The following is a 16,094-nucleotide window of genomic DNA, read 5'->3' on the forward strand; positions in this document are numbered from 1 at the left end:
CCGAGCCCCAGTCGACGACGGCTGTTGAAGCCCGCAAGAAGTCTTCACCTAGCAGTATTCCTTCGTAAGAGAACAGGGGAACCACAAGAAAATCATGCTGGAGCGTTTGGTCGTCCACTGCCTCCACAGCACTCACCTGACCTAAATTTTGTACCTGATGCCCGCTTGCTCCTGCTAAACGTAGCGACTGAGGCCTTATGCTTAGTTCAGGTTAGTCAACTATTGGTGCCGTAATCAAGCTTTTGATAGCTCCATGGTCCAAGATGCCTTTATTTGTTTATCCGTTGATGGCTACAGGAACAAAAATAGTGCCCGCTTTAGAGACACATGACCCCTTCCCAATTATTGGCGACTGCTTGCGGGCACCAGCGTCACCAGCTGCTCGTTTCCCCGCTGTTGTGAGCTGGAAGGTTTGAAATCTTTCTGCCACTTGGAAAGTCTGTAGTTAGCGGTAGACAACACTGTGTGACAAAATGACCACTTTTAGAGCAGTTAGGGCACAGTTTACGAACTCTCGGGGTATTTCCTTGCGACCTTTCAAAAAGACGCGTAGCAGAATGAGTCGATTGCCGCAACGGTGATGCCCTTACTTTCATATACCCTCCTTTCAACACCTTTCTCTGAGCTACTTTATTATCTGAGGAACCGCTACACTGTGTGCTGTCAGTGCATTGACGATGGCGCATGGGCTTTCGAGGCGAACGCTTCGTTATAACATGGCATTCGGCGGGCGGCGTTGTGGATGGCGTTTTGCGTTCTTTCACAGCCAAAATTCGAATGGTTTCTTCCGAATCCCTGATCTAGTCAAAGCGCCGAAAAGAGCTTATCATATCGTCTAGCCTCTTGAATCTTTTATCAAAAAAGTGCTTTTTTGCTTTGGGTGACAGAGTAGCCATGATAACTAGGCACTTGTCCTGTTGTAGTAACAGATAATTGCACTGCTCCATCAGGTCCAGTTTTCGGTATTCGATGTCTGTACATGACTCGCTTGCACGTTGCGTTGCGCCGAACATTTGCTGCTTAGATGTTACATCACAGTCCATGTTGTAACGTCGGCAGAACGCTGCCTTCATTTCAGCCCAAGGACTTAAACCAGCCTTCTTCATTTAGTGACGCATCCATGTAAAGTCTTCAGCTGGAAACCGGGAACGCTGAAGGTTCTAAACCAATATTTTACTTGGTGAAACCAGGCCTTAAAATTTTTCCCGAGATGCGGTAAGGAGCTCATCGCGAAACTCGGAAGTCATTCACAAGCGTGTTCACTTTTAGACATGCACACGAGTGTATCAATTCTGGCTTGTCTTTGTTCCTTTCTCAGCCCGCGTTTGAGATTCATCGATGCAGTGCTTTCTTGTGCGCACGTGCTTGACACGGCGTCAGAATTTCCATGCGTTTTTAACTCCAGACGCTCGATGCGCTCTACTAGTGGAGCAAGTATGTTACACAAGAGGTCATGACGCCTTCTTCTGCGAGTCATGAGGCAATTGGGTGCGTCGTGGTGTTTGGTGACGTCGTGGTCTTTGAGAATCATCAGTTTCAGTTTCTCCAATTTGCTCCGGAGCTGACCCACCTCGATCCTTGGAATATTGGCTGATCGGTCTTTGGAGTATTGACCAGTAGGCTTTCACCCGGGCGGCGTCATCCAGCTGCTGCTCGAACACGTCGACAAAATATGGGGCCGCCGCCATCTCGGGATCACAGAGTCGACGCTGTCCAAGCGTCAGTGGTTAAGCCAAAGGAGCGCGTAGGCAGCGACGCCCCAACATGGAATATGTAAACGTCTTATTCACCTCAAGCCGTTGGGCTCCCCAATTGTGACATGCCCTTGTGGCCATCGGCATACTTAGTACCGAGGCGGCCTAAGAAGGACGTCCACACTCTTTCAAGATGAGGAAGAGACCGCCAGACCTTTTTTTATTCGACGCGTTTCTCGAGCACCCGGGAGCTGGGCGCTTATCTACGTCGCTTTCCTCACGCGAAAGCGCAAAACACGCACCGAGCGTCGTCTGCTATTGCTCCTCACAGTCCCAGCCTAATATATTGTCATTGAAACAATGCGGGAGCACTACAAACTCGACGGCACAAATAACAATAGCAATAACAACACGTGCTGTAAATGCAGCGAAAGGGCCATTTCGTTGCTCCTTCGCAGTGCTCAAAACAAATTTGTGAAGAGGCATTGTGACTTTTTTTTGGTCGATGGCAAAGTTTCTCAGTCATTACAGACACCCAGGCGCCAGTATGGACCAATGCGAAAACAGGTATACTTTCAACAGAGACAACAACGACGTTGGATGGCGAAAAACAAGGTCCTGTGGAGTTCGAAAGATTTGTAGTTCTTGCCCGTGGAACTGCAGCTCCTTGTTTTTCTCAGGGACAGGGCAAGGTCAACGTCACATAGGGGAAAGGTAATGACGTTGAGGTGAAGGCGGCTAGTGTCTGTTGAAGTTCCGGCAAGGTGAAAGTGTGTCCAAAGTGGCAGGTTCGCCAGATGCAGCAGGCCCAAGTCCCGGTGGGAAAACATAAGTGTTGAGCCAGACGTCGTCACGCAGAAAACACTCACGACGTCGACAAAACTGCACCACGTGACCCCAAAATCCGCAAACGAAGCGTATGGGGCGGTTGCCTTGAGTTCGCCAAGGGTTTTGAAAGCGTGGTAGTGGTCGGTAGAAAGGACGGGCAGCCTGGTGCATAGACTCAGGCGATACGACAAAGGGGCGCGTGAACGTAGGCGTTCGTGACAAGTTAACGTCGGGTTCCGTTCGGCATATGTCTGTGGAGCAGCCAGAGGTGGTGCGTGAGCTGTTGGTAGCACCTCGGACACTTGCTCCTGGACGACTCGCTGTATTGATGGCGGTAAAGTAGATGCGGCACCTTCGAAGGTGTAAGGCACGAGGGACAACTGGTGTGTGACCACCTCTCATACAAATTGCTTGATCTCGAGAAGCAAAGTGGTGTAGTTTGCAGTAATGCCAGCTCCCCATAAAGCGGAGATTGTTGCACATGGCGCGCTTGCACGATGAGTGTGGTCACGCTGTTTCGAGAGCTCGCCACGGCTCTGACAAAGTTGAATCACTTCCGCCACCGTTCAGGCTCTTGGCGACAAGCATCTCAAATGCGTCGTCAGCCACGTCTTTCAAGGTGTTTTTGATCTTCTCGGCCTCTGTCATGGCCGAGTTGACATGCCAGCATAGGCCGACCACATCTTCGATATAACTGATGTAGTTTTCACCATTCTGTTGAGCCCTAGTACGCAAGCGCAGTTTGGCTTGTAGTTTGCGAAGTGCTGGATGGCCAAACAAGTCAGCAAACGTCGTTCGGAAGGCAGACCAGGTGGGAAGGTCCCTCTCGTGATTATGGTACCAAAGACTGAAGGCGTCGGTCAGGTGAAATTGAACGATGGTAAGCTTGTGCGCATAGTCCCACTTGTTGTGCTTGCTCACCCGGTCGTATTCATCGAGCCAGTCTTCCATGCCCTTGTCATCAGTTCCGCTAAAGGTAGGTGGATCGTGTTGGCGAAAGGAGCCGATACAGACAGGAGCGGCAAAAGTTGGAGCCAAGGCAGCCGCCTGCTGATCGTCGTCCGTGGACATAGTAGCAACTAGAGTTAACGTACAGTTTCGAAATTCCAAGATTATGCGTTACTCCGCACCTCCAACACATCAAATAAGGCGTTTAAGAACGTTTCAGATATTTTCTATAAAAAAGGGCGGCCACGACTAGTCAAGTGGTAATGGTGGAACCAGCCTGTGCACCGAGCCAACCAAACGACATCTTCTTCACAGACTGAATGATACCCCCTGCCTTTCTGTGTAGCACTCATCTCCTTCACTCCAACGCAGCTTTCTCAAGTTGGCTTTAAAAAAACACAATCACACTAAGGGGCACGTCCACGATATGTGTGCTGGAGGAGCGGGGAGCCGACCATTTTTTTGTCATTCACGTCACTTCCAGTGAGCCGTAATGACGTCGTTTTTTTTCTAGTTTCAGTCTTAGAAACACTGTCGTTTGCACGTTTTTTCTAAGGTAAGCACTTGTGTTTCAAAGACGACATTTCGCAGGCAGCGCTACTTCTAACTACACCTCTTATGTACTGACTGTTTGTGGCGTTCCAAATTTCTTTACAGGTCGGCTTTAAATGTAGTCTGGACAAAACACAGCCTGCAATAAACCTAAATGAAATCAATGTGGCTGTTATAACAGATGACTGCCTTTAACAGAAAACACAACCAGAGCTCATTCAGCCTGTTCAATGCTGGCCTACACTGACCATAATTATCAAATATTTGGTAATACTAAAAGTACTCGTAGCATGTAAGTAGTCATTAGAGGTAATTTCAATGAGAAAGATAGTAGACATTGGTAAAACCATCGGCGAGGGCATAACTATCTGTTGCATAGAGTAGACGGTCAATGCCATAGAGCACAATTTGTTTTGAAAGCCTACCACTACTCATTTTTCACGATGCAGTGTGCGATGGGCTATGTCAGAGCAATGTTTTCCGCCTTACCTCGACCTGTGATCGGAGAAGCCTGGTGTGCTGCTTGAGCAGTTCACCCTGCGCGCTCTGTATGCGTATGCCCAGAAAGCCAAACCCACGTATGTTCATCTTGCGCAAAGCTTCGAGACTAGGCGCCGCCGGGACGGTCTCGTAGTAGGCGAAGTAGCGGTCTGTTGCCAACATGTAAGCCGTCAGCTTTGATTTCGCCGCTGCCGCAAGGAACTCTTGATACGTGTGGTTTTCTGTATAAATACAAGCTCAATATTAAATACACTGAACATTTGAACTGTAATTCACATTTTAAAAACCGTGCATATACTACACAGCAACAACGCACAAACTGTTTAGTTCTGTTCCTTTTTTTCCTAATTGTAGTAGAGTTACCAATGTGGTCAAGCAGCTCAATATTATGAATGATACTGTTGCCGTAAGCAGACTGTTGTCAGTCACTATTCGTTTCTTTTGAAATATTTCCGTGTACTTCAGGTGCTGACGAATGCAATTTAATTAAGTAATGACTGCTAGAAATCAAAGCTGCAGCGACTCATTAGATACCATGAATGCTAAATAAGGTGTAGACCACCGCATTATTAACCTTGGCACCACTTTTTGGGGCATACGCTACAACATGGCGGCAGCATTCCGCCTGTATAGGTAAGCCTGTATTCTTGTTTGTCACTATGCTAAATGTTCAACTCATCTTTAGCGGCTTGCGATGTTTCGATAGACCACTGAAGCAGTAAACTATAAAATAACGATCAAATTGAAAAGCCTTGAAAATAATTAAGCAAGAGGTTTTCATTCAAGAGCAATTTCACGCAGCACACCAGCGAGAATATTTACTAACCAGCAGCATAGCTATTACTTGTGATATTTCACTACAAATTTCACTTGCTACATGTCAACAAACTTTACGTAAAAGCATCTGTATTTTTTTACCGTGGTGCATTTAGAAGTCTTTGAGAACTCCTACTACTCTTGCAAACTGGCCTTATTATCAGCGGTATAGGTGTATTTCAACAGAAATGATGGTCATGGTTAAATTTCTATTAGCAATCAAATCAGGCTTTAAAATCAATGGTTGCACAGTGCTAACCAACAGTGCACCGATTGAATGTTTCTGCGAGAAATGTTCAATAGTTGCACATGTTTCTTACTGGTTCTTGGCAGTCATGCAGTACCGTGCTCGAGCTAATACGCAAGAACATACCGACACACGAAATAGTTCAGAAAACTCACCTTTCATTGGTTCTAAATAATTAGGTGGGGAAATAAAAACACGCTTGGAAGTGCCATGGTATCTGGCTTAGTTCGTTCATTTTTTCGTGTAGTCCCCGTCTACACAACGGTGGTCGAGTGTTTATGGCTGCTGACCAAGAAAGGGATCCTGTATGAGCCACATTTTGATGAAGACCAAACGCTTGAGGCCCGTGTGCCTAGGTTTGCTTGCACGTTAGAGAACACCACGTCGTACAACTTCCCAAAACCCTTAACTACGGCGTCCTCATATTTCTATCTTGACTTTGTCACCTAAAACTTCAACTATTATAACGGTACGCGCGTTGTCCTCATGTACAGCCAAATACATGGTTCCCGACTTACAAAGTAAGCCAGCGACCATTTACCTGTCTGAAAACTTGTCTAAAACGTTTATCTGTCTGAACAATGTATCTGAAAAAGTCTGGCGTAACGAAGTCACACCAGACTTTTTCAGAAGTTCAAGACTAAAAAAACTGAAAGTGAAGGATGAATACACAAGAATGCCTATTGTGCTCAAGTGATAAGTGTCGTTTGCTTGACACTGTCATTTCAAGGACCTAATAATGGAAACCGCGACGCTTGCTATATTTGTCTTCCGAATGATGTGCGCGCTTGCTTCGTCAATGTTTTGCTACCCTTTTTGACGACAATATGTGAGACGCACATGTGTAATATGCATGCATTTATTTTTACATGTTGTTGGTGTTGTTAAAGTGCCTAGTTGAGTACTAAATTTTCTTGCATTTCCAGGTTTACCTCCTTGCGAGACAGACACCTGTCCACTGTGGTAGAAAACCTTGTTTAAAATGACTGCGTCGCAGAGACCATCGTGCGGATAGCTGACTTCGACCATTGCAGAACTGTGCACGACACAAACTACCGGATGGGCTGGTAGCGTGTCAGTTGGCTCCAACATGGATGACTTGGCATTCGCTGCGTGGAAACAAAAATGTATTACAAGTACCTACGCGTTCAATCGGGCATTCTATTTCGAGAGAAATCGGGTATACTACAAATACCACCGATTTTTTAAATCAAAGGCTTTTTTGTGCCCATTCTTCTAGTGTAACTCCAAATTTTGCTCAAAATAAATATGAAGCTTTTATGGTTGCTCAGAAAAGTACTTGGATACCTACACGTAGGACGAGTGTTTTAGCGATTAAAAGAGCAACCTTTAGAAGTGACTATCTTTGAACCTTATCAGACGTGTTCATCCAATTATATTTAGAATATTAAAACGTTTTTATGAAGTGAAGAAAGCGAACTACATTATTATCAAAAATATTAAAGAAAATCAGCAAAAGGAATTTTTACCTTCATGCCAGGAGCTTTTGTAAAGTATTTGAATCCTTTTCCCTGCAGTAATGAGAGCAAGATTTCACCCTTAATTCCTGCTGCATTTTCGACGAAGGTATATATTTTTGTACAATATCAGTGGCATGAGTCATTAAACTACTGAACAGCTTTGGGCATTGCTCGGAAATTACTATTGACGCAGCAAACTTTTTTATGTAGCCTTACAAGTGAGAAAGCCTTAAATGGACAATTTCTAGTTTAGCGCAGAAAATATAAAAAAGGGTATCACAATGTGAAACCGTAGCAGTAGAGGCTACAATGAGAAAACTACAGCGTTTACTGAGAGACTAATACTTCATCGTAAATCAAGATAAAGAGCTTATGCTTCTATAAAAGACGACAAGTTACGCAATAGACAAAATCTGTCTTCGTGATTGCCAACTGACACGAGTATGTTTTGTGAAAGCCTAAGCTCTCCCTCCGATTCGGTTATGAGATTGAACTGCATGCTACAGGAAAAACTTTCACGTGCATCTTTTTCCATTACAAATGATGTTTACGGAGATTTAGGTTCAGGCACATTCGTGGTAGATTGCGAACCCATTTGGCCGATAGAATCTAAGGACGCTGCTTAAAAATAAAAGAAAAACTTCTGTTTCCTAGTTTTCTACCGTGTCAAGTATAGAACCAATGTAACTTTATTTCAATATTGTACATTGATAGCACGAATTCGAATAAGTGTACATAAGAAACCTTTTCAATAATAACCATAGCTCAAATTGTCTCCAATTCGAATGGCTGGTTTGTATGGCCCCATTTAAACTCTGCGATGTACACTGTTAACGGCATTGTTCTCATGACTTTATTCTGGCACGTTTTGCCTAGTCATTTGTACGAACAAATATTATGCGGTGTTACAATTCTGATCAAATCACAAAAATAGGTGCATGTTCATGGAGAACTCTTTCGAAATAATGTTGATCGAAGCAATACCTCGACGAGGTGGTGGTGTTCTTGGCTTTCGAGGTGCTGGAAAAAAGTGATAGTTTATTACTACACGACAAAAGCTTTTCACGCTTGTATAAGATATAATATTTGAGTCATACAGCACCACAAGACACTTCCAACTTTTTGTAGGACTGATTTGTTAAATAAGTTTTCAAATGAGACAGAAAATATCTTTGAGTGTAAATGCCGTATATATAAAGTAAAAGACGCGTAATTTTCTTTGACTAATATTGATCAATCAATCAACTTTATTGTAATTAGTACAAATGTTGCATCGTGATAATATACAGAAGGACGTTCTGACATCAAAGATTGCAGTGGGACCTCCTTTTCAAGATAAATAAGAAATATTGATTACAGCATAAAAACATACGCATTAGAAAATCTTAAAATAGATAAATGTAAAGTTCAACAAAAGTAAACAAACTGCAACACAAAAACATAAAAAACTAGGTTATCAAATAAAAATACTCCATGAACAGGATGTGTTTATCTTGAAGGGATTGTGATGACAGTTCCTAGTGGATCGTAAGTGCCATAAAAAGCATTTTGAGCTGTAGAAAACGCTTTTTTCAGGATATCTAGTATGAATATTTTCATCGCTAGTATACATAAACATTGAAAAGAAGAATAAGGTGTCTCGTCTGAGCAGCCCCCTTAAGCGAAAAAGAGAAGAAAGCAACAACATGAAAACCAAACTGACAAAAACAACCAAGCGTTCACTTCTTTCAAAGGCAAGAGCCGTGGACGTGTATCGGCATATGATAACATTTTTGTGTGTTTATTTTTGCTGCAGTTCTCGCAAAGAGCAAACGCTACTGCAGGTGTTAATGGAGGCCTGATGTTCAGCGCACATGAAGACACATCAGGTAAACTATTGCGAGAAGCCTTTAATGTGTTCGAATGTCATTGCAACGCTGACAACTCGTACTTCGTAGTACAATCAGTGATGTCCCATAGCTGATAATTGACTGTCTAGTATATTGTTTCAAACACAAGCAACTGGCATCACCACCAAACATCTTTTTCGAAATTCAACTTTGAATTGTACCATTAAAAGACATTTCTTCGAAAGAAACTGCCCTTTCGGCAAACTGCGCATGACTTTTCAAAATTTGAAGTTTAGACTTCGGCTAAATTGTCATCGGTGACAAAAGTGGAAGTTTCGGTCATTGAAGTCTTGCCACTTCATTGCAAAGACAGAAGGTTGTAGCCTCAATGTGCATCAACTGTGCTTCGCTGTACAACTAGACAATTCCTTCGCTCTACCAGTAATATTTTAGGTTTGAGAGATAGCATGTCAGCGGTAGCGTCTGTTCAAATTGCAGTACTGGGACAGAACTGTTTTGTAATAGGTTGTCTTATTATGCTACGGTGAGGAATGGATCATTTCCTGTCAATGTTCATGAAATTCTACATTATCCAACCACCATGTCGCTAAAATATGAAAGAAAGAGGAACTTTCTTTGCACCGAGTGTAGATGTTCCTAGAGAGGTTTTCACGAGATGCGCTTCCATATGAAAGTTTGATTGAAAAGAAAAACTGTTTTCGCTTCAACAGACAAGCGCGAGTGGCATCATAATGCCGACATTGAGGGTGTTAAATCTACCTTGGCGCCATTTGCTTAGAATATCCGCTGGTGAGTGACACCAGTGATGAATACTAGTGCAACAAGTCAGTTTTTCAATCGGAGAGGCGTGAAGCTATTGCTACCTGTAGGCTGCCACAAACCATAGTGCGAATGCGCGTGTGCGCCCGACGAAGAAGATGAGGCTCGCTGGCTGCTCGAGCTCGGAGCCAGACTGGCCAGTGCTGCAACCGCTCTTGCCAATATATTTTTCGAATATATTCGCAATACTTTGTCTCGTTACTCACGTAACATATTTGGTGGAGGTGGAACGATCCCCGTCCTCACCACGCAGCTCCGCAGTGGCCGCATCCTCCAGCTTCCCGCCATGGCTTCCAGTGACAACGCGTCCGCTTCATCATCTGCGGCTTCTCCGACAACCTTTGTCGCCGTCCAAACACCACGTGATCCCGGGACATTTTCTGCGCAACCTGGCCTCGACGTCGACAAATGGCTTCGCCTTTATGAACGGGTCAGTCAAACTCACCGTTGGGACCCTACCATGATGCTCGCTAATGTTCTCTTCTACTTGGACGGAACCCCGCGTGTCTGGTACGAGACAAATGAGTCCGAACTCACCAGCTGGGACACGTTCAAGGAGAAGCTACGTGACATCTTTGGGGACCCGACCGGTCGCCACGCAGCTGCACGACAGGAGCTGGCTACCCGTGTCCAGTCGCCAACTGAATCGTATGTGTCATACATCCAAGAAGTTCTCGCTCTTTGCCGAAAAGTGGACGAGGCGATGTCTGAGGCTGAAAAGGTTGGACACGTTTTGAAGGGGATCGCGGACGACGCCTTCAATTTGCTGGTGTACACTAACGTCTCGACCATCGACCGTGTAATTCAAGAATGCCGCCGTTTCGAAACAGCAAAAAGCCGTCGGGTGCGCCCTCCTTTTTCTCGGTTGCCAAACACGGCGGCTACGTCCACCTGCTCCGATTCTCCCGTCACACCGCCCTTTGAGCAGAGTGTAACGCGTATCGTTCGACGGGAACTTGAAGCAGCAAGTCCAGCGCCGCTTCAGCCCACTTCCTTCGAACATACGATACCGACAACCCCCGCGATCTCCGTTATTCAGGCGGTCGTACGACAAGAATTCGCCAACCGCGGGTTCCCTGATGCTTGCCCCATCTCTTGCCCCTCCTCCAGACCAATTCCCATTAATGCACCTCGACGTGACCCATTTGTTGCTCCACGATCTCGCAACCCGGCGGAATGGCGAACTCCTGACGACAAACCGATCTGCTTCCGGTGCCACCGCGTTGGACATGTCTCCCGCTACTGCCGTGCCTCCTGGACGCCGCCACATAGGAGCCAGTTTTTCGCACCTTATAGCCCATATGAAGATCTTCGCCGGTATTCGTCCAGCCGTACCGCCCCTGCTTTCGACACGTCTAACAGCCGCCTTCCTGCTCGTTCCCCGTCCCCTCAACGCCGTCGTTCCCCGTCGCCCCAGCCACGCCGCCATCACTCGCCGCCTAACTTTTCATCGTACCCGACGGAAAACTAGACAGTGCAGCCCCTGGAGGTAGTGCTGCATCATCCCTGTCTGAACCAAACCCTCCATTGACGCTTCATACGAACAAAAATCTTGTCGATGTACACGTGGACGGTATTTCTCTGTCGGCACTAGTCGATACTGGCGCTCATGTGTCCATAATCAGCGTTCATCTTTGTCGCCGCTTAAGAAAAGTACTCACGCCCCCTGCTACCGAAGCTGTACGTGTGGCCGATGGCGGCACTGTTCCTGTCATTGGCATGTGTACGGCTCGCATACGCATCGCCGACCGTTACATCCCTGTTCTATTCACGGTGCTCCAGAACTGTCCTCATGACCTCATCTTAGGGATGGACTTCCTGTCGACCCATTCTGCTCTGATCGACTGTTCCGCTGGTACTCTTTGCTTAGACCTTCCTCTTCAGCCGGATATTCACCCTGAACCTCAACACGGCCTTTCTGCCACAGACTTCCTCCGCTTACCGCCTAAAGCCCTCACATTCACCGAATTCGCCACGACCTCACCCGTATTGGATGGGAATTACATCGTCACACCGATTCCTGATGTCCTCCTGGCACGTGACGTCACCGTCCCTCACTGCATCGTAACTGTAGCCTCCAACCGGACCCGTCTACCCGTCATAAATTTCGGCTTCACAAAGCAAGTCCTCCCTGAAGGCATCCTAATTGCCACGTTGCGGTCCTTAGCCGATGATCACGTCACCACTTTCGCAGCCGACGCATGCCCCAATTTTCCTTGTCGCCCACTCGATGCCACATGCCTCGACATGTCAATACGTCCCATGATCGACCCTGACCTTCCCCCAGCGCAATCAGCCGCTCTCGCACGCCTTCTAGCTTCCTACCGTGACATCTTCGACCTTGACGACCGCCCACTCGGCCAAACTTCTCTTGTAAAGCACCGCATCAACACCGGTGATGCTGCTCCCATTCACCGTCGACCGTATCGCGTGTCCGCGTCGGAGCGCCAGATTATTCAAGCTGAAGTGAATAAGATGTTAACTAAAGGCATTATTGAGCCCTCATCAAGCCCATGGGCGTCACCCGTCGTCCTGGTTAAAAAGAAGGACAACACATGGCGTTTTTGCATCGATTACCGGCATCTAAATCGAATCACCAAAAAGGACGTGTATCCTTTACCACGTATTGATGACGCCCTCGATTGTCTCCACGGCGCACGCTACTTTTCATCCATCGACCTTCGTTCTGGTTATTGGCAGATTGCCGTAAACGAGAAAGACCAAGAAAAGACCGCCTTCATCACTCCAGATGGCCTATACCAATTCAAGGTTATGCCCTTCGGCCTATGCAATGCCCCCGCCACGTTCGAACGTATGATGGACTCTCTGCTACACGGGTTCAAATGGTCAACATGCCTGTGTTACCTAGACGACGTCCTCGTATTTGCACCTACGTTTGAGACCCACCTTGAGCGTCTGTCGGCCATTCTCGACGTCTTCCGCAAAGCTGGCCTCCAGTTGAACTCCTCGAAGTGTCACTTCGGCCGCCGACAGATTACCGTGCTGGGCCACCTTGTCGATGCTTCTGGTGTGAGACCGGACCCTGAGAAAATTCGTGCCGTCACGAATTTCCCAGTACCCCAATCCGCCAAAGATGTCCGGAGCTTTGTGGGACTTTGCTCCTACTTTAGGCGGTTCGTGAAAGATTTTGCGGCAATCGCCCAACCACTTACCGATCTTTTGAAGAAAGGCGTTCCATTTTCGTGGGGGTCCACTCAAGCTGCCGCCTTCTCTCACCTCATAACACTTTTGACGACGCCCCCTATCCTCGCCCACTTTGACCCATCTGCCCGAACTGAGGTCCGAACTGATGCCAGTGGTCACGGTATCGGAGCCGTTCTCGCCCAATACCAACAGGGACACGACCGCGTTATCGCGTATGCTAGCCGCCTCCTTACACCTGCAGAGCGTAACTATTCGATCACAGAGCGAGAATGCCTTGCTCTTGTCTGGGCGGTCTCAAAATTCCGTCCATATTTATATGGCACTCACTTTTCCGTCGTCACCGACCACCACGCGCTCTGCTGGCTTTCATCCTTAAGAGATCCTACAGGTCGACTTGGTCGCTGGGCTCTGCGACTGCAAGAATACACCTTTTCTGTGATATACAAGTCTGGACGCCTGCACCAGGACGCCGATTGCCTTTCTCGCTATCCAGTAGACCCATCGGCCACCATACCTGACAACGACGCCTGCGTGTGCTCCGTTTCTCAACTGAACCACATAGCCGACGAGCAACGCCGTGATGCAGCCCTACGAGCTATCATTGAGCGCCTCGACTCCTCCCCATCGAACCGATCCTATCGCTCGTTCGTACTCCAGAATGGCACATTATACCGGCATAACTTCCATCCAGACGGCCCATCTCTGCTGCTTGCCATACCCAAACACCTCCGCTTGGCTGTACTCCACGAACTTCATGACGTTCCTACTGCCGGTCACCTGGGTGTGTCCCGCACATACGACCGGATTCGCCGTCGCTTCTATTGGCCAGGTCTGGCACGGTCCGTCAGAAGATACGTCGCGGCGTGTGAGGAATGTCAGCGCCGCAAAACACCATCGACGCTTCCGGCTGGGCGCCTTCAACCACTCGATATTTCTACTGAACCTTTCTTTCGCGTCGGCTTGGACTTACTCGGCCCTTTTCCTCTGTCTTCTGCTGGCAACAGGTGGATAGCTGTGGCCACAGACTACGCCACACGCTACGCAATCACACGCGCCCTTCCAACAAGTTGCGCCACTGACGTCGCCGATTTTCTTCTACACGACGTGATCTTGCAATATGGTGCTCCACGCCAGCTGCTCACGGACCGAGGCCGCACATTTCTATCGAAAGTCATAGCGGACATTCTACGCTCTTGTGCAACACGCCACAAGCTCACTACGTCGTACCATCCGCAAGCAAATGGCCTCACAGAACGCCTGAACCGAACCCTAACTGACATGCTTGCAAAGTACGTTTCCTCAGATCACTCTGACTGGGACATCGCTTTACCATACGTGACATTTGCCTACAATTCTTCGCGCCACGACACGGCTGGTTACTCCCCTTTTTTCTTGCTGTTCGGCCGCGAACCCACATTACCCCTCGATACGACGATTCCGTTACCAGCAGCTCCAACTTCACAATATGCTCTGGACGCCATCAGCCGGGCCGCCCACGCACGCGAAACCGCTCGTGCTCGCCTTCTGACCTCCCAAGCAAACCAACGGCGTCGGTACGACCAACGACACCGCGATGTGCACTTTTCGCCCGGTTCGTTGGTTCTGCTGTGGTCTCCGACCAGGCACGTTGGCCTGTCTGACAAGCTGCTCTCTCGGTACACAGGGCCCTACAGAGTGCTTCGTGAGGTGACTCCCGTCACTTATGAAATCACTCCTGCTGCCTCGCCGTCTTCATCCACCCCTAGGGCCAGCGACATCGTACACGTCGCACGCCTGAAGCAGTACCACTCGCCCAATGATCTTGACATCTAGATGCGCCGAGACGGCGCCTTTGCCGACGGGGGTTATGCTACCTGTAGGCTGCCACAAACCATAGTGCGAATGCGCGTGTGCGCCCGACGAAGAAGATGAGGCTCGCTGGCTGCTCGAGCTCGGAGCCAGACTGGCCAGTGCTGCAACCGCTCTTGCCAATATATTTTTCGAATATATTCGCAATACTTTGTCTCGTTACTCACGTAACACTATTATGCAGTAAGACCTACTAAAACTTACCCGCTGAAGGTACGACCATCTGTGCTGCGACTTGAGCATTGAGTGGTACGGGAGCATCCCGGTTGACATTTCCTTCTTCGTTGGCGGGGTGCGGTGCTGTAATACACAAATTTACCCGCCAATCAGAACCACTTTGAGTATAACCTGAGCTGGCGTACATGCCATTGTTATCACCCGCCCCGGCGGGCCAGTTGTTACGGAACTCAACTGCTGATGCGCACGCCGCGAGTTCGCATCGCGGACGCGGCGGCCGTCCTATATCGCTGGAGGAGGAAATGATCGAGGTCCGCGTGCTTAGATTTAGGTGCACGTTAAATAACACCGAATGGTCAGGATTTCCGGAGCACTCAGCTACGGCGCCTCTCATATTCATATCACGTTTTGCGGAGATCGAACTCTACCGATTATTATTAGGCCTTACTGATCTTGGTTTTCAAGCACCGTGAAAATACAGTTTTGTCAGCTTGACTATGTTTCAATATTCACTTTAAGAGCGCTATGTTTGCGAGTAGTTTCACCGTAATAAAAGCGGCTCTGCACATCTTGAACCAACTTGGACAAGTGAATCATCTATTAAGCAAAATGAATTCTGTCTTGAAGTCACAAACATAGCTCGCAAGGAAGAAGGTGCCAGTTTTGTCGTTGCCTTATCTGTACGTGTCGTGTTGCATCACTGACTGTTTCGTAAAAAACGTTCAGGTAAAAGTCTCGAAGTCGAGGTCCAACCGTAGAGGACAGCACAGATGAACAAGATCAGCAACCAGTCGGCTACGGCTACATAAACAATGATGCCAATATGTTCGTCCGTGGCACAGCACTCTACCGTTTACCACAAATGTTATTCAGGCTGCAAGAAAGTAGTGATCTTATTAGATTCAGTAATACCAAAAAAATGAGAAACATTTAGGGTAAAAGCGTGAATATGAACTCATAAATATTTGTGAACTTTCCGCGTAACTTTTCATTATATGTTTCAATAAATGAGAGAACAAGCAGCTGAAGTGCCACGCTGAGAATATAGTTATTTTTAAAAGCAAAGCGTCAACGCGGATAACACTTACATACAAAAGAATGTCAGCTGGCACGGTAGAGTACACAAAGTGCCAGACGAAAATAACTTTTAGTGTACTTGCATTTTTTA

General features: G+C 47.3%; 1 protein-coding gene across 1 annotated transcript in view; it reads right to left on the reverse strand.

The window, feature by feature from the left end:
- Positions 1-16,094, reverse strand: part of LOC142765312 (uncharacterized) — a 124,490-nt gene that overhangs the window by 83,670 nt on the left and 24,726 nt on the right. Inside the window, exons 10-14 of the mRNA XM_075866073.1 lie at positions 14,954-15,049; positions 8,052-8,087; positions 7,077-7,118; positions 6,519-6,695; positions 4,512-4,744 (exon numbers count right to left, since the gene is read on the reverse strand). Coding sequence (XP_075722188.1) covers positions 4,512-4,744; positions 6,519-6,695; positions 7,077-7,118; positions 8,052-8,087; positions 14,954-15,049 — 584 coding nt within the window. The remainder of the gene's footprint in view (positions 1-4,511; positions 4,745-6,518; positions 6,696-7,076; positions 7,119-8,051; positions 8,088-14,953; positions 15,050-16,094) is intronic.

The sequence above is a fragment of the Rhipicephalus microplus genome, chromosome 6, assembly GCF_043290135.1.
Source record: "Rhipicephalus microplus isolate Deutch F79 chromosome 6, USDA_Rmic, whole genome shotgun sequence".
In the NCBI taxonomy this organism is placed as follows: Eukaryota; Metazoa; Arthropoda; class Arachnida; order Ixodida; family Ixodidae; genus Rhipicephalus; species Rhipicephalus microplus.